Source organism: Pistacia vera, unplaced genomic scaffold, assembly GCF_008641045.1.
Source record: "Pistacia vera cultivar Batoury unplaced genomic scaffold, PisVer_v2 Contig599, whole genome shotgun sequence".
Classification (NCBI taxonomy): Eukaryota; Viridiplantae; Streptophyta; class Magnoliopsida; order Sapindales; family Anacardiaceae; genus Pistacia; species Pistacia vera.
The window spans coordinates 194,568-222,320 of record NW_022196444.1 but is presented as its reverse complement, the minus strand read 5'-3'; the positions used below and the strand labels follow the sequence as shown (position 1 = coordinate 222,320).

The window sequence follows — 27,753 nt, the reverse complement described above, 5'->3', positions numbered from 1 at the left end:
GAGCTTTGATTTACAATATAGAGAAGTTTTTCTTGTTTTTTTCTTATAAACTCACGATGATTGTTTTAATAAAGATGATTGTTTCTTTCATGTTTATTATGAACTAAATTTATTCTCTAGGGCTAAGATGTAGCCCAATCTCTTGATTATGTGTTGATCTTTGATTGTTAATTTTTATTAAGAATTTTTCCTAAGTTTTACTATGATTCCTAATGCTTTTGATTCTTAAGGGCCCAAGAATTGAATGAACTAATGGACTAGGTTAAGATTGAGAGATGATACTTAGTTGGTCTACGGTAGTAAAACCATAGGTTGAGCGAACGCTAGAGATAGGTTACCGCAACTTGTGAGGTTTTGGTAAACTCCATAGAGCATAATGATCTCCAATTGCTTAAATCTGATAAGAGATAATTCGGGTTAGCAATTAGGAGTTAATTTGATAATTGTTCGAGAGAAAGTTATTGGAAATTTAGGGAGTTTGACCTGTAGGAAGAGCTTAACAAAATTAGCATAAGAGATTGATACATATGAATAAGAGTTGGTGTGAAGTCTATGCCTTAAGTCTAGTCATCTTGTTTTTACCCAAAGGTTTATTTTAATTGTTCTCTTTTTAGTTTTCTTTTTAAATTCAATTGCTAATTTAGTTTAGATTTTCCTTGATACAATTTAGATCGATCAAATAGTAATAGGATAGTTTAATTGGTAATTGATAATAGTAACTCCCTAGAGTTCGATATCCGTAATTTTACACTTTATTACTTACACAATTTCGTACACTTACGAAAATCCACAACAATAGTGTAGAGGAGAAATTAGAGTTGTGAGAAGATGATGAAGTTAAGTTTGGATAAGAGGATTCAAAACTGAAGCAGAATTATTCTTACCAACTGTTGAGCAGGGGCTGGGTTGAGAACAAGGCACTGTAACAGTATGATGAAGTTAAGAATTGAAAAAATCAATTTGAGAGAATTGAAAATGAGAAAGGAATCCCTAATCCTTTGATTAAGAGAGTGAATCGTGAGATTACAGAGAGAGTTGACTTCATACTGTTTTAGTAAAGCAAAACAATATCAAACTATCAGTGTAAAATGTAAACTAGTGTTGTACATATTAGGCAACTCAAAACGACACCATTTTGTACAAATTACAAATAGACCATAGTAGTTTAATTTTTGACTCTTTGGTCCACAACTTCTATATGTCCGTAGCAAATAATTTAATATTTAGCTATGAATTCACTATTTATATGGCAAATGATCTTTTTATTTAGTTACGAATTTAGTGGTCATGTAGCCAAAATGTTAATATATTTGTTATGGATATTATGTTTGTAATAGGAATTTATAAGTTTTAGTTATAAATTTATATTTGTATAGCTAAAATTGAAACATAACTATATAAACTGTTCTCCATGGCTATAAAAGGCAAAACTTTTGTTACAATTTTATTATTGTTATGCCAAAAACATTTCAGTTTTTAGTTATATATTAATTTCATCTAACAAAAAATATAAACTGTTAGCTACGTAAGCAAAAAGTTACATGACTCACTTCTAGTTGGGCCACTTTTAGCTATATGATAAGTTATAAAAAATTGCAGTTGTAACTAAACCATTTAACTATGCAAATTAATATTTTTAAATACAATGAACGTCATAACTAGAAATGCATAATGTTGTAGTGATTATTTAAGTAAGAATATCGAAATAATATTCCGAATAACAGGAGACAGAGATAATTAATCCAAGAAAATATAAGTCCTGAACCCTCCACTTGAACATCTATAAATAATTTAAGAACCTTAATCCCATCAGAGTCTAACAATTATATTTATACAAAAGGATACTAACATCTACACAACTTAATTATTTTCTTCTTCATCATCTATCTTCATGTCCCTTTCGCAGGTTTAGCATAGAATAGAAAACATTGGACTCGTTATGTTATGACTCTTTCAATGGTTAAACATTTTGACTAGTGTCGTCTTAGCATCAGCATTTCTCGCTTCACCACTGGGGATGGACTCCTTGATGAGCTTGCCTCATCTACGAGTACGAGTTTTCCTTTGTTAGCCAACTGATTATTATTATTGCTTTCTTTAGGCATTGACACGAGTCTTTGGATCAGAGAAGAGAATTCATTAATGGGACTACCCATCTTGGAGCTCCACTCTTTAGACAAAGAAATTCGAGGAGGAGAATGTAAACCATATTCCTCCTCTTTCTTCTTTCTCTCCCTCACTTCGGTATGCCATTGCTTTATGATCTTAGCCGTTTGTTCTTCTAGTACTCTACTCCTGAATTGTGAACCCATCTGTGTATAAATAATAAGAAACCCAATTAGAAGTCTTCAGTTTTATAATTCCCTTAATTTATTTAATCTACCATTAATTTAATATCAATATTGTATTTGTACCTGTGTCACCAGTGCATATAGAGGAAGAGTGATATAGCTGCACAGGACTTGAGCGATTATGCTGAGGAATTAATTAAGTGAAATTAAAATCATAAAATTGAACTAATTAAAGATTTTGAATCAGTAAATTATCATTTAAGGCATTTGATTCTTACGCTAATACCACCCCTGTTACAGTGATAGCAGTATGCTCATGGAAGCAAGAGTCTACACCAAATTGTGTCTGCCAAAGAAAGAAAATATTAAAGCTATATTTATTGGAACCAAATGAAGAACCTGAGATGTTGTAACAATAAGAAATAATATAATGGAACACATACCGAAACCCAAATGAAGAAGGCAAGCTCAAATGCATTCTGAAAAATTAATATATATGATTAGTCAAAGTTGATATATATATAATATATATATATATCTAGATATATATTTCTTGAGGTGGATCCAATTACCAGAAATAGAGTAAAGTGAAGAAGAATCAAAACAAATCGCGGGCGTCCGAACCAGAAGAGTTTATCACTAGGTTCAACCAGGGGAGTCCCCTTGATCACATCGGTTCTTTCATTGATACGAAGAGCCATTTTCGCCACAATTGTTTCAAGTTTGGTTCCCACAAGTAGCACTATCTGCAAATTGAGATAAAGTTGTGATTAAAATGATGGGTTGCAAGAAACCATTAGAAAACTCGATCGAAGACACAAAACACAAATAATATTATCTCCAAACACTTACCAAGAGTGGAACATAGGTTGTCGCCGCAAAAATCTTTTGCCAACCTGATCGAGTTCAGAAAAATTGGATGCATAAAACCTAATATAAAGATTCTATAATACTCCTTAAAAAGCCGGCAAAAAATGAAATGAACAGGCGAATTAACATTATATACATACCGTGAACATCTAGAAGCAAGAAAATGACGACAACAAACCACATTAGAGGACTGTCAAGAATGTAATTTTTGATTAAATTAACGTGTAATATTTATATTAATAAAGTGAAAAATTTAAAGTAGAGAGAGATTTGATAATTAATTACCTGATTCCAACCACGACCTTGAAATCCTCCTCTAAGGATCGCTGTATGTATTTTTGAAAATTGAAGTAATGGTTATACCTAGCTGATGACATGTGAGCCTGAGAAATTAATGAAACATAATCTTAATGTTAAAAAATGAAATCTCATTCATATTTAAAATTAAGAACAGGAATCGAAAGGCTCACCGAAATGAAACTATGTCTCAAGGTTAGATAATCAACTTTTGCAACTGAACGAAAGAACTGCCTGAAAAAACATTTCTGCTCCATTTCATAATCATCCAAATTAATTCAAGTCATTATAATGTTGATCGATCAAGCAAACTTTAAAGATCGATCAAGCAAAAAGGAAACTCACAATCCAGAGCTGAGTTGATGTTTCTGTACAGGAAGTTACGTGCCGTCTACCGAATGTTGTTTGTCTCGTCAATCTGAATCGGTCAGGATCTAGTAATTAAATGAAGGAAAAATTAGAACCAGAAGAAGTCATTGAATCATTTACGCCAAGTAAAAACGCGTTATTTTAATTATAGTCAAAACATGTCATTTTAATCTTATGAACGGTGCAGATGAATTTCTTGATTATTTAATGTCCAGAAAATGATATTTGAGTTGGAAAGTTAGATACTATATATCGAAAAGACCAATAATATACATCTATTTTCTTGCCCTTTTAACATTTTTTCTTCAACTTCAACGTCCAAGACAACCCGGCAACATGTTGGCAAAGACAGGTGTAATAATTTATCAGGGAAGAAAATTCCAAGGTACATAACAAGTTGATTCTTGATGATTACGCAAGATGAAAATTTAAAATGGCACCCAAAATATATACCATTTGCAGCCAGGTACTCTGTTGTTCGAGTTTCTTTTTCCCAAGTTTTCCAGCGCCTCATCTGTAATATCAACAAGAAGAAATATTGAAGAAAGTATAACATATACATAAATACCTCGAAGCAGAATATTTCAGATGATATAATATAATATATTCTCTGCAATTGGGATAAAGTAAAAATGTCAATCCCTTATAAATCATATTTATACAAACAACACAAAAACGATACGTCGATATGTAAATGTAGAGTTGCATTAATAAGGAGATTTTTTTTTATAGTTCACAAGAAACCTTTTACCTTGGCCCTGCCCAAAGCCATGGTGAGGACGCTATACACAATCTGCATAACTACTAGCGCACAAATAAATATGCGTAGCTGAAGGATCCCATCTGTGGATATTAAAGAAACCTTTCCCTGCAAATAATTTAAGGTGTACATCATGAGCAAAGAAATATGAAAATATTGAAAAAAATAGAAAATAAAAGATAATATATGTCTATTTTGGTGGCATACTTTGGAAGTGCAAGAATCAGAAACTGCACCAGCAGCATCATCTTCAACCTCAGTGTCATCATCTAGTCGTCGCCTATTTGCTTGCCATACCATATATTCATACAAACCATCCATGGATAATAAGTTTCGATTAATATTTTTATTTCCATAGTGCTCAAAACTTTTTACATCAAGAGATTCGGATTCGACGGCTTTAAGACATGGAAGCATAATGTCAGCAACCTTGGTGGGTATGCAGATATTAGATATAAAGCTTTGAGTCACCGCCAATAGAAGTGACATGAAGCCCAGAAGCATCAATTCTGCACCAAATATCCACATATATACACTCACAAAAAAGAAAATAAAAAGAAATAATATTTATCTTCAATTGCATGCATATGTACCTGATTTGAGCTTGTCCACTGCATCGATCAACGCATTTTTCCGACGTTTCTTAAGCCACTACATTGGTAAATTAATTTATGTAAGCTTAAAGATTGATTAATTTACTTGAATAGAAAAGGGAGATTAGGTTAAATATATTGAATTAATTAAACTTACGTGGGTAAGAAGATGGATAGAGTGTTCTATGATTATGCAAATGAATACGATGACAAAGAAAACCACGGCAAGAGCCCACGTCGGTGTCTTTTCCAGAGAACGAGCTGATGATTCTCCGGCGGTAGCCATGATTTGATCAAGTTATTCGTCTTATTGCAAAATTCAGTCTTAAATAGGAAAGATTCAATAGCCACTGGCTTCAGAATTTTCTTGTTTTCACACTACAAATAGTCAATTTCTTCTCTATATGTTGCAGGGATGACAAATTCGCAGATTTATACAATCAATCACTGTAATCTCCAGCTGATTTTATGGGACAGGTGGGCTATCAAGACATTTTAAAAATAAATATATGATAAATTAATAATGCTAAATAAATATATACATGCGGTTCAAATTAAAAAATGTTGCTCAGAAAAATATTTAATTTGATAAACAAATGGTGGTTGTAGAATAACAGCTAGCATTGATTTTCCGCTCAATGTACGGTTTCTTGTAAGCTCAAGTTAAGCAATGGAATTGAATTGTAGGTCATGACTTTAATTTTTCATTAAGTCAAATATTCTGTAGAGTTAGTAATTAGTCAATTTGAAAAACTAGTATAATTTAGGGCAGGAAATAGACGTACGGTATGATTAAGCCATTCTTATATTTTATATATATGTATTTGTATTTAGTGTTTCTATGATGTCAATGTTGCATTTTCTTAAAATTGGAATTAAAAATCATAACATTTTTACCAAATATTTCTCAATTATTATTATTATTTTTTATGACCGAGGGTGTCTGGCCAATTTACACGTATCTTAACTAATCCCTCAGGACCTTCAATTAATCTTCTAAGATCCTGAAACTATCGGCTAATTAAGAACTCCAGTGGTCACCCTTATTAGCAACCGATGAAGAACTCAAACTCAGAACCTCTTGGGTAATACAATAAAAAATTATATCAAACCACTAAACTATCTAGGGATTGGTTACATATCTCAATTATTGTTAGAGACTAATAATACTTTAGAGAAGTCTTTCTAACAAAAACACGTTTTACGCATTTTACAAAAGAATACTAAATTCACATACCAAATTAAGCAAATGAAATAACGTGTCAATAATTTAATTTTGTCATGTAATTTACACGTTATTCTTTTTTTTCGATTATGTGATAATTCTAAATTAATGTTCATGTTATATCGCTTAAAAGTTATATATATATAACATTATTTTCTCAACAAAACAATTTTAAGCATATAATTAAAAAATATTTAATAAGAATACGTTCAATATTAGTTAAAAATTGTTATGCCTAAAAAATTAGAGTTAACGTTAGCTTACATCAACAAACACCAATAAGAGTTTAGGAAGATTTTGTGCTGTCTAGGAGCTGTCACGTTGCTCCATGACAGAAAGAATATGGTTATCACCAACTTGACAGATTCATGTTTTGTCTATGAGTGACTAAGGACCGCACACCTATCCAAGCCTCAGATAATTTGAGGATATTTCCTAAGTTATTAGCCAATATGAAGCAAGGAAGGACTTGCACAACATCTACCCACTTGCAGATTTGTAATTATTACCTTGAATTCTTCTACTATAAATAGAGGACTCCCTTTCTCAATTTCTCAATTTTGATACTGATCCTTCATTCTGATTGTAATCTTTATTTTTAGAGCAAAGATAACCTATGGAAAAGAAACTGACTTGATATTCTCTCTGAAATTTTTTAACTCTTGGAATAAAACAAATGAATGGGGTTAAAATTTTATAAATATATTTTTAGGACTATAATATTAATTAGCTGATATGTTTCTTTTAAGTTTAATTTGTACTTGCTCAATTTATTATCCCTTAATAATGGATGCATTGCAACTTCTTTTAATTATGATGATAAAATTCCCATGGGTGCTGTTTACGTTAAACACAAATATATATTATATGTAAAGCGAAGAACATGCGACTAGGGCATTTGGTCTAGTGGTATGATTCTCGCTTAGGGTGCGAGAGGTCCCGAGTTCAATTCTCGGAATGCCCCATTTTTGGTTTTTTGCTCTCTTGACTGTCGGTGGCAACCATCAGATTTCTAAGCCTCATAAAATTTTGCATTGAAATACTCAAGTCTTATCACATTTGGCAGGAAGTCTACACATGAACGACCAATTCTTTTGGCTTCTGATTAACCTGCAAATCCCTTTCAAAAACCAATAACTATAACAATCAATATTCAATTATTAAAAAGTTCTTCTGGGCTCCCGGCTAAATGAGTAAGTAATGCCGAACAAGTCTACATTACAGGATTTGATCCTCTCCATCTGAAGACTGGTCGCTCTAGACAAGTCCACAATATTGCAGCAGTTTTGGTAGTGCACGCTTCCTGCTGAAATTAATTTCAGCCTTCCCAGGAGTATCAGTCGCAATTGCGGTCAATCTTGGTTGAGGAAGTGGCGTGCAAAAATTTTGTGATGATGGAAGCATTGAACTCTTTAGTTGGTTCTTTTTCTTAGCAGCTAACATTACATTGCGTGTTAGCCAGGGCGGTGTTGGTGGAGTCATGAACACGCAAAATTGCGGTAGAGAAACGGAAACTTGCAGCATGCCCATAGAATAAGGGGACAAGAAGCTTTGTGACCAAGTACAATTCCAAATTAGCCAACGTAGTGGCAGGATAATTACAGGTAATTAGTGGTATGCCCTGCAATGGTACTGTTTTTCATGACCTTAAGGCTGCCGTAACAGATGGTGGGTCGGTAAGTAGGCCTAGCAAGAAGAGGGGATGAGATTGAAGCGGGTAGTCCTGAAAAGTAACAGAAGAATCAACGTTAATGCTTAATATTGTTCCCTTTGAAGTGTAGTTCAGTCATCACTTCTGCGTATTTTACTTGAACAAAGGCATGAAAATTCTAAGTCATGGGCAAAAGAAACAAAATTTAAGACCTCCACCTTAAGCACATTGAAACCCAGATATTCAACCACAATCATGCCCAGGTTACGTTGCTCCAGAGAAAAAGTTCCGCAATATTGTCAATGAAAGTCTACATTTGTTCATAATCTTAAATATTAATTGAGCAAAAACAAAGTTTAAAATTTTAAATACGAACGAAAAGCTTCTTATTGAAATCAGAAAGATACATAGTACAAGAAGACCTTAAAAAGAAGCAACTAAAACCAACCTAACCAAAGGCCAATTACAAGACAATCATCAAGAAAATTAAAACTTGACGCAGACACTCAGAATTCACCACCACGCAGACGAAGCACCAGATGCAAGGTAGACTCTTTCTGAATATTATAATCAGCCAGAGTCCTTCCATCTTCCAACTGCTTCCCTGCAAAAATAAGCCTTTGTTGGTCCGGCGGAATTCCCTCCTTATCCTGAATCTTCGCTTTCACATTGTCAATTGTATCGGAACTCTCCACCTCCAAAGTTATAGTCTTCCCTGTAAGAGTCTTAACGAAAATTTGCATACCTCCACGAAGACGGAGGACAAGATGGAGGGTCGACTCCTTTTGGATGTTGTAATCAGCAAGTGTACGACCGTCTTCAAGTTGTTTACCGGCAAAGATCAAACGCTGCTGATCCGGAGGAATTCCTTCCTTGTCTTGGATCTTCGCCTTAACGTTGTCGATGGTGTCGGAGCTCTCCACCTCTAGAGTGATGGTCTTTCCGGTTAAGGTTTTAACAAAAATTTGCATGCCACCACGCAGCCTGAGGACAAGGTGGAGAGTTGACTCCTTTTGAATGTTGTAATCGGCCAAAGTCCGGCCATCTTCGAGTTGCTTGCCGGCGAAGATCAAACGTTGCTGGTCAGGAGGGATCCCTTCTTTGTCTTGGATTTTGGCTTTAACATTGTCGATGGTGTCGGAACTCTCGACTTCGAGAGTGATGGTCTTGCCGGTGAGAGTTTTCACAAAAATCTGCATCTTCAAGAGGTTTGTTTAGAGAAGGCAAAAAGAAGGAAACTTATAACAGCAGAAAGCAATAATTGAGAATTGATGAGAAGGAAGGATGAAAAGTAGAAGAGAAGAGGCAGGGGTTATATAGAAATGGGAGGGAAGCCAAGTGGGTTAAGTTAAGGAAAAGTAGCGGTCGTAATGTAGAATAAAAGTAGCGGTCAAAATGAAACGGTGGAACATTATTAGCCTGCCCTATTCATTACGCCTCGTTGCACCTTCTTGTTCTTTTCCTCTGTTTTTTTATTGCACAAGTAGATATTAATATTAACATTTCTTTTTTAGAAATATATTATACAAATATTTTATTCAATAAGAAGAATTGAACAATATGTATCCTCTCTTTACCACAAAAAAACACTAAGCTCTTGCAACTTATTTTATTTAAGTGATTTATTTTGATAATAATTTCCAATTAACAAAATATGGATAGGTGATTATTAGTTGGGTGATGAGTCTATCAAAATCAATACAAGAATGATCGAAGATGAATAACCAAATTGTTGATGCAATAATTTGTACGTTTAGAAGGAACCAAGTAAGATGTACGCGTGATTACTAGTAACCAACAACGTTGTTAAACACGACATAATAAAGTAAAAAACAAAAGAGATTTTATAGTGGTTCAACGATATCAAAACCAAACCTTCATCTACTATTATTTTATTGTTGGGGGAGTTACAAGATCAAATGAAGTTACAAAGGAAAGTTCGTGGGCTAAACGAAGAGCATTAAGTTCTCGTGATCTATTCTTTTTGAACACTCTCTAAAAGGGAGTTTGAATGTTTTTTCTCTTGAACTTTATTAATCAACTGGAATCGGTTGTATGCTCTTTTTATACTTGGTTTGTCTGACTGTAGTTGAGAGTAGGTGTTACGAGGTTGTTTGCATGTATAATCCCCCTAATTAAGATTTGAGTCAATAATTCCTATCCTTGTGACAGATAGAGCCATGTTACTAGCAACTTAACTCATACTTATGACAGTAAACACCTTAGAACGACAAATGAGAGGATCTTGACCATCGAGCTTTGATGTACCTCAGGGACGTGCAACACAAATCTGACCATTAGGAAACTAGACATACCACAAATTATTAGTGAACCATTAAAATTTACACTATTAATGACTCATAAATATTACTAAATTAGCCTTATACTGTTTATTTTAACAAATAAAAACTTAATGGTATGAAGATTTATGTTATTTTCTAAACTTCTAAGGATTTCCAATTTCTCTTAAAATATTATCTTCTTACTAGAGAAGAAACAAGAAGAATAAAATGCATATTTTAAAATAGATAATAGAACATTGAACTCAACAAAAGAGCAAACCAGCCACAGGCAACAAAGAGTTCCACAGTTTCTATGAAAAATATTGATTAAGATGATGCAGAATAAGAATATCAGAGAATGTGTGCCTTTCAAATTAATCAAAATATTAACAATCATATAACAATAGCTCCATGTATTATATCTCAAACCAAGGTATGTGAATTCAAATAGAAGATAAAAAAAACTTATTTGAAGCGAGGTCTTTTATTCAAAAGATCATATAACGATAGCTAATTCAGCGATTAATCTTTGACAGATTATATTAAGAGGGCAAAAGAAAAAGTTAAAGGAGCAACTGACCGTTGAATGGATGATGATTGGGAGTGAAGGAAGGAGTTATGATTGTAATGGAAAAAGAAATAAAGTAAAGAGTAGATATGAATGGAATATTATTAACTTTCCTTATTGCTCCCCGCAACTTCCGGTCTCCTTTTAATTGAAAAATAAAATTAAAGAGGATGAAAGTGGAAGAAAAAATAAAAACGGAGAAAGAATTTGATGGTAGCTTCTCTTAATTGTCATTACTTTTGATGCCTTTACAGCTAATTATATAGCATAAAAAACGATTAAAGCAACACTTATTCCTTTTAAAACAATATTTTTATACCAGTAATTGCCATTAGTTAAACTCATTTAATCATGAGCTTTAAAGTTCATTATTATATAAGATGTTATTTTTAAACGATTATTAATGAGGACAACTAGAAGATGTTATTTTTATATAATTTCATTGACTAATTTGATTTATGTTACTGTAGATGGTGTATCAGATGGGTAGTTAATGGGAAAATATTGCGATGGTGTTTTTAAAATGTTGCATCCCTCTATTAACAAAATGTTGAAGAATAATACATGCGGATGAGGTGTTACTTCTATACTAACGTGTTGGCCACAACCACAAAATGAAATATAAGTTAAGTATGCAATATATATGGGATGGTCATACATAACTAACTTATTTTGCAATTACCTTCTTTCAAGTTTAATTCTATCCTGTACTAATTGGAAACCAATTGAGTAACACCTCCCTTGTAGGGACCTAATTTTCTCCATCTAACTTTACTAAAGCCATAATACTCTGCAATGATTTTCCTCATCTAAATATGCGAAAGCCATAAATACTGTTAGGCACCGTACTCTTAATCAAACGAAGCCCACATTTTGAATCATATATAAACCACGAAAGCATTGCGAAAACCAACATTTAAAAGAAGAGAATGTTGGGCAGGTGGACTTGATGAAAACACAAAACATCCGGCTTCAAGATCCGATGGGAGGAAGCACATTTTTATAGATAGAATCACGACAAAGCCCTTGCTGCCTAGGAAGCACTGCACACTTGACTTGACAGCAATCAGAGAACCAAATAGAATTACACTCAGCGCAGATGAACTATACCTTCATACGTCCCCCACAAAGAATACAGTAGAGCTACCCAACAGATAGAAGGGTTTTCTTCATCTTCCGTATTCAAATCAATACACTTCAACTTCACTTATAATATCAAGTTATCAACCAACACAAGATTAAAACACTTTTTAACTGAACCGTTCAACCGAGAAACTATTATTATTATTCCAAAGCAAAGAAAAACACAAGACAAAGACAGCTATTAAATAACGGAAACGAAACTGAAACTGGTCTCAACTTCATGACCAGGAAATACTGGTAAACTCCAGACAGACACACAGACAGACAGGCAGAGAAACCACACCACCACCATCCAATTTTCACTTAGAATTCACCACCACGAAGACGGAGGACAAGGTGGAGGGTAGACTCCTTCTGAATGTTATAATCAGCCAGGGTACGCCCATCCTCCAGCTGCTTCCCAGCGAAGATAAGCCTCTGCTGATCAGGTGGAATCCCCTCCTTGTCCTGAATCTTAGCCTTGACATTATCGATCGTATCAGAACTCTCCACCTCCAGAGTTATCGTCTTCCCCGTAAGGGTCTTGACGAAAATCTGCATACCTCCACGAAGCCTCAGCACCAGATGGAGAGTCGACTCCTTTTGAATGTTATAGTCGGCCAAGGTACGACCGTCCTCCAATTGCTTCCCAGCAAAGATCAAACGCTGCTGATCCGGTGGAATTCCCTCCTTATCTTGGATCTTTGCCTTCACATTGTCTATGGTGTCAGAACTTTCCACTTCAAGGGTGATCGTCTTCCCAGTTAGGGTTTTGACGAAGATCTGCATACCACCACGGAGACGAAGGACGAGGTGGAGGGTAGACTCCTTCTGGATGTTGTAATCAGCCAAGGTTCGTCCGTCTTCTAATTGCTTGCCGGCGAAGATCAAACGCTGCTGGTCCGGTGGAATACCCTCCTTGTCTTGAATCTTGGCCTTCACGTTATCGATGGTGTCGGAGCTCTCCACCTCGAGAGTGATGGTCTTACCGGTGAGAGTCTTGACAAAGATCTGCATGCCTCCACGGAGACGGAGGACAAGGTGAAGGGTTGACTCCTTCTGGATGTTGTAGTCGGCCAAGGTACGGCCGTCTTCAAGTTGCTTTCCGGCAAAGATCAGACGCTGCTGGTCCGGTGGGATCCCCTCCTTGTCTTGGATCTTGGCCTTAACATTATCGATGGTGTCGGAGCTCTCCACCTCAAGAGTAATGGTCTTTCCCGTGAGGGTTTTAACGAAGATTTGCATGCCTCCACGCAGACGGAGGACAAGGTGGAGAGTTGACTCCTTCTGGATGTTGTAATCGGCCAAGGTACGGCCGTCCTCGAGCTGCTTTCCGGCGAAGATCAAACGCTGCTGGTCCGGGGGGATCCCCTCCTTGTCCTGGATCTTGGCCTTGACATTATCGATCGTGTCAGAACTCTCGACCTCAAGAGTGATAGTCTTGCCGGTGAGAGTCTTAACGAAGATCTGCATGCCTCCACGGAGACGGAGGACAAGATGGAGTGTTGACTCCTTCTGGATGTTGTAATCAGCCAAAGTACGGCCGTCCTCAAGCTGCTTTCCGGCGAAGATGAGACGTTGCTGGTCCGGTGGGATCCCTTCCTTGTCTTGAATCTTGGCCTTGACGTTATCGATTGTATCGGAACTCTCGACCTCGAGAGTGATGGTCTTGCCGGTTAGGGTTTTGACGAAGATCTGCATGTTGAGAAGATTGTTGTTGAAACTTGAAATAGAGAAATAGAGGATTGCTAGAATAGAATTGTGAAGAAGAAAGGGGGAGGAAGGGTGTTTATATAAGAGAAAATGCCGACTTGGTGAAGGTTTCGAAGAGAACGCCAATGCGTACTAGAAGGGAAAGGAGTGGTCCAGATGAGTTGGTTTAAAGTTTGCTTACGTAACTGACTACTTTATTTGAACGATCTAGAACCTTCCATCGTTTACTTTTTCTTTTTATTAATTTTTTTCCTATTGCGGTGAATTTTATTCGTGGCTCGAAGAGACACACACAGGTGATTCAGACATTCAGAGGATGCTCAAGTCTTAACCAACTAATTACCAAGTTATCGCCACCAATTTGTTTATTTATTATTATTTTTTTTTTTCACATTTTACTTTATAATTTATGCTTTAAAATGCTCTTTTTATTTGCAATAAAGATAGACTGATATTGCACTAATTTTCTCTTATAAACCGTAATATATAGTTTTCAATTAATCAACTTACAATTGATTAGACAAAACTTATTATTGGACAAAAGAAATCTATTGCAAACTGTTATNTTAATTTTTTTCCTATTGCGGTGAATTTTATTCGTGGCTCGAAGAGACACACACAGGTGATTCAGACATTCAGAGGATGCTCAAGTCTTAACCAACTAATTACCAAGTTATCGCCACCAATTTGTTTATTTATTATTATTTTTTTTTTTCACATTTTACTTTATAATTTATGCTTTAAAATGCTCTTTTTATTTGCAATAAAGATAGACTGATATTGCACTAATTTTCTCTTATAAACCGTAATATATAGTTTTCAATTAATCAACTTACAATTGATTAGACAAAACTTATTATTGGACAAAAGAAATCTATTGCAAACTGTTATATTGCATTTATGAGAAAAAAATTAAGAGAAAAAAAATTAATAAAAAGGATTTATGAAAATAGTATTACCCTTTTATTTGAATTTCATATTCCATTAAATGTTTTGTTGTAATTCGGTTTAAACCACATTATTTGACCATACCCATATGATGGGTTTAAATCACAGAACTCCTGTTTCAATTGAAAAGAAATAAACCAAATCCTATTCATATAGAGCATATCAACTTTCTCTTCTACTCATATTGGTAAGCTTCAAATAATAGCTTCAACTAATTACTGACTTGATCTATTTCATTTTCTTATCTTTTTCCCATTACAAGAAATAAGATCATTCAGTCTAGAAAATTATATAGAAGCACTAGCAAATAAAAATCACAAAAAATATTAGTAATAATTGAAGGCTTCACAAAATTGAGATGGAAGCCAAGAACAAATGGACTGACATTGACTACCATTCAATTTACAAATTTTCTAAGAAAGATTGTTTCCTTCATCTGAGGGCATCCCTCCCTCCCCACACACACAAACATATATATATATTTATATTTATATATACAAGAATGATAATGATAAATGATAAACCACAGGAACAAATAAGTTATTCCTTTTTATTATCCCCCATAACCGAAGCTTTGCAGATTGGACACATGTTCTTCATCGATAACCATTTCTTGATGCAGGTAACATGGTAATCATGCCCACATGTTTTCAGTGTCCCAACATCATCCAAATCCTTGTATTCTTCCTGTCAATCACAATACAAATTCATTGGACAACTTCCTCAGGTTAAACAACAAAACTCGGTTAAGTCACCAAACATGCACAGATAGAAGAGAAAACAAGTAAATCCACCAATGTATCACAGAAATTTCAATAGAGTTTATTTAACATGAGCCCTAACACAATCCGACAAAAAAAATGATTATTTCAATGCATTTTATCTACAAAAGCCAAAGAAAAAAAAAAAAAAAAACACATTTTCCAATACATTGATATAATCTATTTTTTGTCCGTTTGTGGTTTTAACATGTTCTTAGACACACATTAAGACAACTCATTTCATTAACATAATTGACAACAATAAAAGTCGGTTATACTTTGACACATGATAGTCCTGAATTTGGCAGATTTCAAATTTCAAACAAGGTCAATTCCTTACCAGGCAAATTACGCAAGTTCCCTCCTCCTGCATTTGATCTGATGAACAGTATATTGTTTCTGTCAAGCATTTGGATATCAGATCTTCAGACAACCCGGTGCTAACGTTCCCAATCCTTTCCCCTAGTGCTAGTAGTTCCTGCTCAGGTCAATCATTCAATATTTTTCAGGATCAAACAATTATAACAAAGGATTAATAATGTAATTGACATTGAAAAATGATGATAACCTCATAGGTCATATTGTCTACGTCTAGCCTCAAGTCTCTATGCTGATCAAGCATACTTCTTGGCCCATACATGGTTGAGCGGTCTACGATCATAAAACCCTGCAAAATAAAAATAAAGTACATCTTTCAGAAACAGATGGCAATAACCAAATTGAAAAATAATTTATGTACTAATGATTCTGGACAGGCCTTAGCAATAATAGTCAATAGGGCAGAGTAAAATCAAATGCAATAGACTCAACATCAGTCAGTACAATTTTCAGTCAACTTCATTAATCTCTTTCATTAAGTTTCAAGATAGTACTTATCCAAGTACAGCACAAGCAGCAGTCAATGCCGATAGGTGTTCCTAGCTCTACAAATCAGACTACAGATAGGAAATAAATGTAGGTTCAAGTACCACATAATCAAAAAGAAGGCCAACACACAACTAAGGTCGCCAATTTCAAATTCTCTCATATCATTCAAATGACAGCATCTCACTACTAGCAACCAGGAATTCCCAGACAAGATACAAGATTACAATGGGAAGCAATATTTGTGATAAACTAAACTACTCATTTCCAGTGAAAGGATGAAATGCTTTCAGACAGTGCCGTGACAAAAAATTTCCTGATCTCAGTAGATAATGCATAAACTCTGTCAAGTGGCACAAGAAGCAAAATTCCTACACAAAAAGTACATACCTCAGAAGAAAATCGATCATGGAGACTTGGCTCTTCTGCCAGTGAACGGTGTCTGTCATGCGATATTCTTGATCTCCCACTCCTATCATTGTGACGCCATGCTAAGGAGGACAATGGCCTTGGATGTCCAGAGGAATAATTTTCAGCTACCAACTGCATTCCCTCATCTGAAGATCCCACATGTCCCACACGCATAGTGCTTGAAGAAGCCCTAAAAGTTGGGGTAGATCTCTGATGAGAATAGCTACTGCGAACACCCCTCACAGATTGAGTTGAGGTACCGTGAAAACTTTGAGGAGCAACAGGATTTCTTCCCAAAATGAAATCATGATGAAAAGCCCCAATCTCTACAGAAGCATTTGCTGCACTGCTTCCAACAAGAGAGTGACTACTCTCATGACTAAAAACACCTGGATCTGTAATTTCCCAACAAGTCATATTAACGACAAGAAATTCATATATGACAGAATAATGCACCAGTAATTTACCTGAAACCTGAATCCTTCTGTGAGCAGGAGATACTCTATTATGGCCCCACTCCCTAGTCAAGGTACTAGAATTCTGAACTGAATGATCCATTGAGCTAGAAGGATCAACGGGCCGGCCTGCTGAATAAGAACTGTGGGAAGGATTGGTTGATAAATGCGCCCTAGCAAGATTGGGTTCCAAATCAAGTGCAGGGCGGCTTCTGACATTCCTCATAGAGCCCTCACCCCTTATTGTGAGGGCATTACTTCTATAACTTGGAGTTACAGTACTGTGATCCCAAGACATGTGTTGGGAATCCATATTAGGTTTCTCCTGCCAGATTTCAGAAGGTAGAGGGAGATCAGAGGAACTTCCAGCATTATAGAATCTGCTTGTGCTGCCTCTCTCACTAACTGAAGGGACCCCGGGGCTTTTTCTCTTGTGAGGCCCTCTTCCATTGCCCATGGTAAGATCAACAAAACCACCTTCAATGCCGTGGAATGTCTGTCGATCATAATTGGAAGAAGCAGTATGATGAACATAGTTTACTGGGGCTGTATAAAAGGATCCATCAGCAGTTGATGGATGCAGAAAAGGATCATAGGACGGTCCGGAACCATCTGGTTGGTAATGTGGCATTTCACTATTGTGACTAGAGGTAAACCCATTTGAGCTTGGTGCAGGGTTCCAGTGAGAAGCAAAATGCACTCCATCCACAGACATGTTTTCCCCAGGATATAAGAAAGAACCATTCTCCGCAGTCCCAACCCTGCCTGCAATACAAATCTAATATTAGCAAAAAGACTTGTCAAAGATGAGTCCACAGTTCTCTACAGATAAAGTATTATACACAATACAAAATCATAAATGACATTACAGGTCTTACATTCTAACAAGACTGTATCATGTCCAAAATTAGCAATTAAAAGGCACCTTGTCAGAGGATAAAGATAGTCCGATTTGTCAAAGTTTAAATTTTCAATGTTTGATCAGTTACACAGTGTTGCAAGGACAATTAGTTGATAGGCATGATGAGGCAATTGTCATTATAGATGTGGCAACCTAGAGGGAGTAACGGAAGTCACACAGTTAAAGCTAGAGCTGTGTAATGGAACTCTTTAAAAAAAAAAAAGAGAGAGAGAGAGAGAGAGAGAGAGAGAGAGAGAGAGATATCGAATAGAACACATACGCTGCCATGTAAATAAATAATTCCGATGAAAAAAATAGTTTATCACAGTGAGTAAAAGAAACATAGTAACCATTCTACAGCAAAATTATTGATCAACAATGTTGAATATAATAACTAAAGAACAAATGTACAGGTAAAAACATTATAAGTAACAATACCCATATTTGCATAAGGTTGTTCCGTATGCATATGATTCCAGTTCTGATCATGTCCACTTTCAAACATTTGGGATGTGCTTAATAATTGTCTATGCCCCATAATTATTCCACCTAGTAGCCACCAAAAAATGAATTCCTGGGGTCAGAATCAGCCTGCACACAAGGTAAAAACATCTCAAACATGCAGAAAATTATGCCAAATTATTTACATTATGAAAAAAAATGCAATTCTATGCCTCATGTATCTGAAACAAATAAGAGAATATTTTATATCATACATAAAATTTAAAGTGAAAATATATCATCCTACATATAATTCATGTATGATTCCAACTAGAAAACTAGATATTTTTCATTAATTTTGTATCATACAGCAATCATTTCTTATTTTCCACTAACTTGAAAACTTCAGGATAATATTAGTAAATTACTTCCAGACGGAAAGTTCCTACTACGGGAAATGGATTTGCAGCAACTGGCTTGCAAGCTACATTCACCAGAAAGAAAACTAACCTATTTATTTAAACTATTTTTTATTTCTTTACCTGTATTCAACAATAAAGTCTGATCAACAACTTTTACCACATCAACTTGTCTTGTTTCAATATTGAGGCATTGAATGTCAACCTCACATGTTAGGAGGTGAGTCCTAAAAGCATCACAGTTTAAACTTTTGGAAAAAATTGTGATCTGTTCTCATTCTTCACAACTGGAAAAACGATATGTCAACTAGAGATGGATCCTTCAAATTCTGAGGCCAATTAAAAAATAAGTAAAATTGAAGGAACGATGGGATTGTAAGATTATATGATTAAATAACATATTTTCAATCGGATGTGAAGTACACACCCTATACCCCTCACATAATGCAATAGGAGATGAGATTCATGATCTGTGGGACAATGAAGAAGGATCAGGAAAGGATTACTCATAGGAAGGACCATACCTTGAGTTGGATCAAAGATGGCAAGAGAAGTAATGGCTTCACCATTTCTAAATCTTTCACTTAACGAGAATACATTTTCAATGTTTTTCCTGCAGCTGATATGAATATTAATCATGCATTGGCATGGATGCTCGGTAAGGAACATCAGAGAAAGTAGAAGACAGCCTTTCACTCCTATCCACCTTTATAAGGGAGGTTATCGAAACCAAAGAATGGAACTAACTTTGTAAAAATTAATGTCTACAAGAGTGAGTTTAGGAGATTTATAATTGTACCCTTTCCAATTGTAAGTATGTCAGAAATTTAGAGATCAGAGTGAAGAGATCCAACTTTGATAAAGGCAACTGATATGGAACATTAGGCATGAGCCTTAGAGGTAGAATGGAACAGGATGTATTACATACAAAGGAGCAACCGAGCTCAAGTTCACATTTATGAACAACACTAGGCAGTCTCATCAGCTGCTCAACTGCTAGAAAGCCAAATTAGTAGCAGCAGATCTTTAAAGTGAAAAACCACCCATATCAAGGTCACCTCTATACATCCTCATAGGCACCAAATTCTGAAATAGTAACATTCTTCTATTCTTTTACTCACTAGAACCTTTATCAAAAATCAGAGCAATTAGAAGAAACTAAGGAAATCCTCGCATAAGCGTAAAATGGAAATGAATACTGTACATAACTCATCAGTAATCTCATCATCTTCTTGCAAATGGATAAAAAGAGGAAACACTGGCGATCCAAAAGGAAGCTGAGACATTATAGCCATTGTCAATTGGTTGGAGTAACTCTAAAAGAGCACAAAGTGTAATTGAACTACAGTGTAGCTGGAATATCACCATAAGAGTGACGCCCTATTGTGTCAAACATATCTTTGACACAAAGTTTTGATCCAAGAGAAGATAAAACCATGTTGACTACTTTTGGTGTATGCATAAAATTAAAAACGTAACTTCTAAATTGGAAAAGCCAAAAATACAAGAATAGGGTGCCTTCATCATAACTTGACAAAGAATGATAGTCAAAAAGTATATGCGCACACACACACACACACACAAAAAGGTTGAGAAGGGAAGTAACTGATGGTAAACTGGAGACGATGCACACAAGTCCATCAGTTTTTATGAGTTAAGCATCTCCATAAAAGATTTGGGGTCAAATCCACATCATTTAAGAGGGTTTAGGGTCGCCTATGTAGTGATAAATCATGAAGATGGGAACCAGAGGACAAAAAGGGAAGGGTGAAAAAACCTCATTTTATAAATGAGCAATCATACCCAAAGTAATTGTTATCACTTCTTTTGACAGGCAAGAACACAACCTCAGGTTTAAATCAAAGCTCATATTCGGCAACTACGGCCCTTGGAGAAGGGAAATCGAAAGAACTTTCTAACTTTAGTATGGATACAAACTCCAAATAAACCAATACTCTTTTTCTTCCAGTCCAAGAGGGAAACTTTGCTATCAACTTTACACACCAGAAAAGATTTTATGCTAGCTATACGGACTTTTTCTTAAAAGAAAAGAACATAACTCCTGATATAATAGATAGCCTCACAGCTAGGGTCCAGGTAGCCAAATGATTACTTTGTGGTAGCTAGTTTTTCTCAAGTTACATTCTTCTATAACATAGTAATTAAGTTTTTCAATAACCTGCTCCCCATATAGAATATCATGGCTATATTTTCCAATCATTACATGGAAACTGTTCTGGTCTCTAGGACTCATGGTATTTAACGGTTTTCTAATTAGGTGTATGACTTGTATGTATATAATAAATTCAATTAGCTCATTTTCAAATTTTACTATCATACTTGATTTCAGTTTTCTGAAAAGTTACTTATTTCAATTAGAAATTGCTTAAGTTACAAATTTAACTAAAAGACATTTATAATTTTTGCAAATGCTAGATAATTTCTCATGCGAAAATAGAAAGGGATTTCAAACATGATAACTGAAATTTTGCTATTTATAAGTTAATTATACCTAAAAAGATGGGAGGGTAATAAAAAACTGTGTGTAAAAAGGATAATCATATAAAGAAATTTTAATCATCTATGCAGTAACACACCAGATGATAACCACAAGAAGTAAAACCCATGTAAAATAACATAGTTTAATCATAGTTCTCCACTATACGTTCCACTGACATCACAAAGCAACCTGTTGAAAAGTGCTCCACCCCCCCCCCCCTCCCCCCAAAAAAAAAAAAAAAAAGAAAGTAAAAAAAGAAAAAAGAAAATCAGAGGCAAGAACATATTATGCTTCAACAAGATGTATAAAAATCATATCCTCTTATTTTTTATATTAAGTTCATAATAGATCACCGTTAGAAAAGACACATTTCATAAGTATCAAACTAGCCATAAGCTCTCATCTGTATTTGCAGGCTCCAATGAAATGAACTACACAGATCATGCCCTCAACTAAATTACCTGAAGCATCACTCATAAATCAAACAAAGATGACAACACACTTACGACCCAGCCCATCATCATCCTCAAATAATTATACAAAAAAAAAAAAAAAAAAATAGCTATAAAGAGATACGTTGGACGATACAGAAGTAAATAAGCAGATGGGAACACCAAAGATAGAAAAGAAAATTAATAGAACAAGGTAACCTACGCTAAAAAAAAAATTTAGTTATCAATCTTTAGAAAAGAGATAGCTAAGCAAAAACAAAAATAAATAAAGAAGTTACACAAATAAAATTTATGTGATCTTTCTTTCTATACATCCAAGAATTGTCAAAGAAATGTTTTGACGAATCGGTATAACCAAATTATATACATTGCTTAAAGTTGCAAACCTTTTATTACAGGAAGTTTCAAATCTTACAATAAATCCACCCTCAATATTAAGAGAATGTCTCTAAATATTACTTCTTATCAAGCAAAAAGCTCGGAAAAGTTAGCCATCGAAGTTTTTTTTTTTAATACAAATTACAGGAAATACCCATAACCTACAACAAGATACATGAGGCCCTCTGAAGACTACAGGATCTGTTCAGACACATACATAGAACACTCTCTCACACACACGGGGGCCTGGCAGTGGACACATTCTAAACACTTGGAATAATCACAAATCTCAACTCTTAGCTACTGTCCTTGATATCATGCAGCAGAAAAAATCTTGTCAATGGCAGACCTACTTTTTTTCTTCCTCATTTAACAAGCAAACAAGCTTCCTACAAGGAGAGTTCATTGCCCTGCATCTAGGAAATGACTATTAAATAATCATTTAATTTACTTATGGGTCAAAACATGGAAGTACAACATTTCCCCCTCCAACGTTACATGTATCAACCAGATGGTCCCAGGACTTCATTTCGTACAGTTATATGAGCATCAGCACCTTGCTGCTATAAGTTATTAATTATCTCTTAAAAGCAGCAGGTCACAAGAAAAGTAAGAGAAAAACCTAATGATTGTGTCCATATATCCAAAAGTAGTAAAAGCAACCCTCAGAGCACAATAAAATTTCCAATATATGCTTGAAGCCATCACCAAGAAACTGAGTTTGCTCTATACAATATGAATTCAGTCCACTGATAATTTATCCAGACTAGGATGTAACAGTGGCCGAACTCTAATCAGCACACCATCCAGCAAACATCCACTTTGCATAAGGATTTCAGTAAATCCATCATCAAGCCCTACCCCTCTGGTTTTTAGCAGTAGCCATAGATCAAACCTCAGCTACCAGTACATGAACAAAAAGAAAGTTGATTACTAGATTCTTAATGGCCATAGAGTTGTGTAATTTGGATGCAACTCCCTAAATTTCTGGTAAACTCTCTGTACCAAATATTATCATCTCAAACATAAGAGATCTAAAGAACAAGACATGCTCAGCACAATCGTTAAATCTTCCCGCTCCCCCCCCCCCAAAAAAAATACCACCTCCATTCCATGGAATAAATAATCCTGTTGTGAACTGAATTTCAAGGAACAAGGTCTAAGAAGTTAGAAACAGAATCTCTAGTACCATTTATTTGCTCTCTAATGGAGAGAGACCAATTCAAAAACTCTGAAATTGCAGTACATATGATAATAAATTCTTCAGGGAACACAGGTTTCCAACTCAAATCTGTTCGTCAGTAGCCCAATCGACCAAAAAAGTGCCTGCAACACCATTTTCAATTCAGAAGATGTAAACAGAAAAGACTTAACTAAACCATCCGCCAACTCCAGCATCCTACACATGGCTAGTTTAAGGGGTAATCACCAAACTTAAAAAATAATCTGCAACTTAGTAACCAAAAAAATTAGAATGAAGATTTAATATCTATTTGACACAGCACTAAGACAAGACAAGATAATGAGACTGGAAGAAATGTAAAGAGAAGATAATCTTACTGACCTACTAAGCCACCGGCCACAAACTACAACAATTTAAATGTATGCATTTCTTACTATATTCTTTAGAAAAAGTGATTGGATGGATAAAACAGATAGCTTAGGATATCAAAACTTCTCACCTGCAGCTGTAGACTTGCTATTGTTCCAAAACCTCCAAACTAGTTAACGTTCATTTTGAGTTCAAACTCAAGACACGTGAGCAATATAAACACACCACCAGAGACCCTAGACCTGCATAATAGAAACCATCTAAACCTAGTTGATGCTAATGTAATCTTGAGTAAAGCTAGGACCAAAGCTGTTTTGCTAAATTGATATTCATTTTCTCAGAGAATAGGAGTAACTTTGCTGGAGAGTCATTTTAGTATTTTCTTTCATTATTCATTCAAAGATTCTCTGGTTCAGCAACTAAAACCAACACAAGGCAGCATTGAGATGTTTTTAAAGATTAAGAAACCCCAGTTTCTCATTTTTTTTTTAAAATTTAAATCATAATAATAATTTGCAAGATTTCAACAACAAGAATAATTACAAAGGAAAAAAATCAAATTAAAGAAACAAATGAACCACAAGACTTTCTATGACTGGTATCTTTTAACAATCAGTTAATTACTAAGCGCAAAAGATTAGCATTATTAGTAAAACCAGATTCAACTCACAGGGTCAAATTACCAGATGATGTAACCAAGTTTCTAAAACGGATTAGAAAAATAATATTCAATCCACATCAACCGAAACCCAAAACAAAATCTTAGCAACGCAGCTCTCCACCACATGATACGCATACGGTGACAACAATCATCAGCACCACCATTATGAAAAGAATTCCAAAACAAGAAAATAGAAAATAGAATATTCGCACTCGTATATCCCAATTTAAACCACTTCTGTCAATTACAAACCACCATTTAGATAAACAAAGCCATCTGTCAGTACCAAAACATCAAGATGATAATCAACCTTAAAATGACCCAAGAAAACATCAATACGCAACGATCAAGAACTGAAAACTACAAATATGACAGCAAAGATCGAAGGATCAGATTCAAAATCAAGACACCGATCACGGAACCGATGATCGGAAAGGGTTTAAACAAAATACAACGATCAACCAGAAAAAACACGTGCGTGACAAAACTACATGTAATCAAAAAGAAATTATTGCTTAATAAACATACCTGAAATAGTGATCAGAGGTCCGTGCCGGAGAACAAAGAATCAAAGGCGAGAGTTTTGAAGAGAGAGAATTTTAGAGAGATGTAAGAACTTAGAAGTTTGTTCAAGGAAGAAAGACAATGAAATAAAAGCAATGTCTGCATAAAAAATAAGAGGAGGAGAAAATTGGCTGGTCTGCCCACCGTTACCGGCTACCGATACTATCCGTATTTAACTCTTTATTTACCGTCGCTACTCATGGTTTAACCATTCTTATGCGGTAGTATTTTAATTGTTTTCACTTGTTTAAAGTCGATAATCAATTTTTTTATTTTTATTTTTTAAATTCCATTATAATATAACATTATTCTTTAAAAAACACTGCCTTTAATAAGACCATTATAAACGTATGGATACATTATTTTTATAAAGAAAAAATGAGAATGATGGGTTGTATGGCATTGGATGTGAAGTGGTAATTACACAACATGGTAGACAAGAAGATACTTCAATTGGTTTTCTTAGAAAATAATAAAAGGTGGGTTGATGTGGCTGCGATAGATAAATGTTAATTTCTTTCACTCGGCGCCAACGCCAAGAGTGCGAGCCAGGCCGAGGGGGCAGTAGCCACGCGTAACTTAAAGCGTGGGTTTGGTAGCCTTATACTTCGTCTCTATGTGGAATATGGACACGTAAAGAAACGTGAAACTGTTGTATGTAACAACGTGGATGTCGTGCCTCAAGAAACGCTACTTGCACATTCTTTTCATCCCTCTGTAATAGTTGCCGTTGAAATTTGCAATAGTACAAGTAAAGTAAGATTAATTCAACACGATTATATATTATTTTTTATTTAAATTATTTAAAAGAAATTATTACTAAAACAGATTAAAAACTCTATTGGCGGATTGAAAACACACAAAAAAGTTTTTTACTAACGCGTGCACTATATATATCATTATAAGATAATATAATTAATCAGGATAATAATTAATTCATATGTAGTTGAATACGATTGATTTTAACTTGTTAATTAGATTTATTGGTATCCAGGGAGGTAGAGGTTTTTTTTTCTTCTGATAGATCAAAAATATTCCTTTAGTATGTCCCATCCAGTCCTTTAGTGATAATTTGGAATTTTTATTTGAATAATATGTGGATATGAAGCTGTCTATATTAAAATAGGATGGAATATTGATTCTCAAGTGTCACAATTCAAAATAAAATTCATTATCATCTTCCAAATCTCGAACTAAACACATGAAAATTCAATAAAATAATAGTATGTTATACATCGAATTCAAATAAGTAACTTAAAAATAATAATTTTAGTTTTTAGTAAAAAAAAAAAAAAAAAAAAGGAATGGATTTATAACCTTGAAATCTTCTAAATTATTTGTCACTTGACTCAAATCTCACGATCAAAATGTTTTAATATTATCGCTGTAGAGTAAAAGACTTCTTCCCACCCAAGGTTTGCTTAAATGATGTTTTTCCACTCAAAAAGTTTTAAAATACCACTTTCTCACTCAAAGTTTATATTTTGTTATTACCCAAAACTGATTTCGGCTAATTCTGACGGTGAAAATTCTCTCCGTCATCACTATTTAGGCCTTCGGTCTCCTCTGTACCAAACCTCTCTCACTCAACACTTGATTGCTCACCAGTCACAGCAAAGTTAGGGTTTTCTGTTCTTAGCTAATTTCCAGTAGTAAATATTCAATCGGTCACCACCATTCGATCCATTGACCTTTACTTTAAAAAACCCCTCTTACTCTAGCTCTTGGTAGCTTGCCGACCACCAACTGAAAAAGTTAAGTGTATTTTAGGTATTAACATAATATAAACTTTAGGTTGAAAAATAGTATTTTGAAATTTTTTGGGTGAGAGAGTGTCATTAAGGCAAACCTTGGATCGGAAAAAGTGGTTTACTCTTATCTCTCTAAGGTTCACAATTACGAGAATCCTAAGCGTGTGGAGTATGGTTATCGAGAGAGAGAAAGCTTATAATTAACAATTGCAAATGAAACTTTTGTAAATTGCAATGAGTTCACGTGCCAAAGAAGTCAATATTTGGGTGTAGCCTGTAGGATGATGTTTTGAAAAGGGAAAAAGTAGATAACTCTCCTCTCCTCTCCGATTAAATAATTAAACGTCTTATAAATACTCTTAATCAAACACTTTATCTTCAATATTCAATTGGGGGATGTATGTAACAGAACAATTTATATCATCATACATCAGGGAATGGTCATGAATCATGATGGTCGACCTACATCATTTGAACAACTCGCCTAACTTAATTTACACAATTATCTTAAACAACCAAGTTGACCTTTATCAATATTGCAAACTCAACATCTCTTTATTATAAAATCATTTAAATACCAAATTATCAATATGGCATTAGGGTTGCCCATTGCAGGCCATTTGAGCTTGCTCAATCGACACATAGTAAAGACGGGTGTCAATACTAACGTAACGTCATGGTAATGTTCAAGCCCCTTGATTATAGGAGATTAAGGGCAACACTATTGTATGTCAGTCCAAAGAATCGTTCTCCAACCTCATAGTACATTAGCCTCGATAGTTTTACATCAATGAATTGTCGATGCCCAAATGAGGTTAGGTTTTTATTATATATTTTCTGTAATAGTGAAAAAAAATAAGGTGAGAATAGAAGAAAAGTGAGTCGTTGAGTATGTTAATCTTTGTATTCTGCAGTTTTCTAATCTCAATGAAATCGTTCCTATTTGAATGCTGG

General features: G+C 34.8%; 3 protein-coding genes and 1 non-coding gene across 8 annotated transcripts; 1 reads left to right on the top strand and 3 right to left on the bottom strand.

The window, feature by feature from the left end:
• Positions 1-1,727: 1,727 nt before the first annotated feature.
• LOC116110203 (MLO-like protein 3) lies at positions 1,728-5,565 on the bottom strand. Its single transcript, XM_031396422.1, has 15 exons — positions 5,338-5,565; positions 5,181-5,238; positions 4,795-5,096; positions 4,579-4,695; positions 4,281-4,341; positions 3,804-3,892; positions 3,632-3,706; positions 3,447-3,544; positions 3,302-3,351; positions 3,144-3,187; positions 2,864-3,037; positions 2,735-2,770; positions 2,570-2,637; positions 2,415-2,475; positions 1,728-2,312 (listed from the first exon to the last, which is right to left on the bottom strand). Exons 1-15 carry the CDS (start codon positions 5,464-5,466, stop codon positions 1,974-1,976), a joined length of 1,701 nt encoding a protein of 566 aa, XP_031252282.1. The 5' UTR covers positions 5,467-5,565; the 3' UTR covers positions 1,728-1,973.
• A 1,732-nt stretch (positions 5,566-7,297) lies between these two features.
• Positions 7,298-7,369, top strand: TRNAP-AGG. The gene has a single exon. It is a non-coding gene; the product is annotated as a tRNA-Pro (tRNA).
• A 1,042-nt stretch (positions 7,370-8,411) lies between these two features.
• LOC116110206 (polyubiquitin-like) lies at positions 8,412-13,837 on the bottom strand. The gene is made up of 2 exons (XM_031396426.1): positions 12,364-13,837; positions 8,412-9,269 (listed from the first exon to the last, which is right to left on the bottom strand). Exons 1-2 carry the CDS (start codon positions 13,727-13,729, stop codon positions 8,563-8,565), a joined length of 2,073 nt encoding a protein of 690 aa, XP_031252286.1. The 5' UTR covers positions 13,730-13,837; the 3' UTR covers positions 8,412-8,562.
• A 1,153-nt stretch (positions 13,838-14,990) lies between these two features.
• Positions 14,991-25,154, bottom strand: LOC116110201 (probable E3 ubiquitin-protein ligase ZFP1). 5 transcript variants are annotated; one of them, XM_031396419.1, is made up of 9 exons: positions 25,013-25,146; positions 23,954-24,065; positions 23,461-23,597; positions 18,520-18,672; positions 17,193-17,945; positions 16,705-17,120; positions 16,019-16,117; positions 15,791-15,928; positions 14,991-15,376 (listed from the first exon to the last, which is right to left on the bottom strand). In XM_031396419.1, the coding sequence occupies exons 4-9, from the start codon at positions 18,617-18,619 to the stop codon at positions 15,230-15,232; spliced, it is 1,653 nt and encodes a 550-aa protein (XP_031252279.1). In that variant the 5' UTR covers positions 18,620-18,672; positions 23,461-23,597; positions 23,954-24,065; positions 25,013-25,146; the 3' UTR covers positions 14,991-15,229. The 5 variants fall into 5 exon arrangements, with proteins under 5 accessions (XP_031252279.1, XP_031252278.1, XP_031252280.1 ...); XM_031396418.1 differs by lacking the exon at positions 23,954-24,065 and having other exon boundaries at positions 25,013-25,149; XM_031396420.1 differs by lacking the exons at positions 23,461-23,597; positions 23,954-24,065 and adding an exon at positions 19,065-19,228.
• Between the last annotated feature and the right edge of the window lie 2,599 nt (positions 25,155-27,753).

Excerpts from the sequence above, each read along its gene's own strand:
- LOC116110206 (XM_031396426.1), bottom strand. The coding sequence starts at position 13,729 with ATGCAGATCTTCGTCAAAACCCTAACCGGCAAGACCATCACTCTCGAG. Across the intron at positions 9,270-12,363 it reads TGTCCTCCGTCTTCGTGGTG|CAAACCTCTTGAAGATGCAG; the intron begins GTGAATTCTAAG and ends GCCTTCTCTAAA.
- LOC116110201 (XM_031396421.1), bottom strand. The coding sequence starts at position 18,619 with ATGGGGCATAGACAATTATTAAGCACATCCCAAATGTTTGAAAGTGGA. Across the intron at positions 17,946-18,519 it reads ACAACCTTATGCAAATATGG|GCAGGGTTGGGACTGCGGAG; the intron begins GTATTGTTACTT and ends TTTGTATTGCAG. Across the intron at positions 15,929-16,018 it reads TAGACAATATGACCTATGAG|GAACTACTAGCACTAGGGGA; the intron begins GTTATCATCATT and ends TGACCTGAGCAG.
- LOC116110203 (XM_031396422.1), bottom strand. The coding sequence starts at position 5,466 with ATGGCTACCGCCGGAGAATCATCAGCTCGTTCTCTGGAAAAGACACCG. Across the intron at positions 3,893-4,280 it reads AGAGTACCTGGCTGCAAATG|ATCCTGACCGATTCAGATTG; the intron begins GTATATATTTTG and ends TTTAATTACTAG. Across the intron at positions 3,707-3,803 it reads CATCAACTCAGCTCTGGATT|AAATGTTTTTTCAGGCAGTT; the intron begins GTGAGTTTCCTT and ends GAAATGGAGCAG.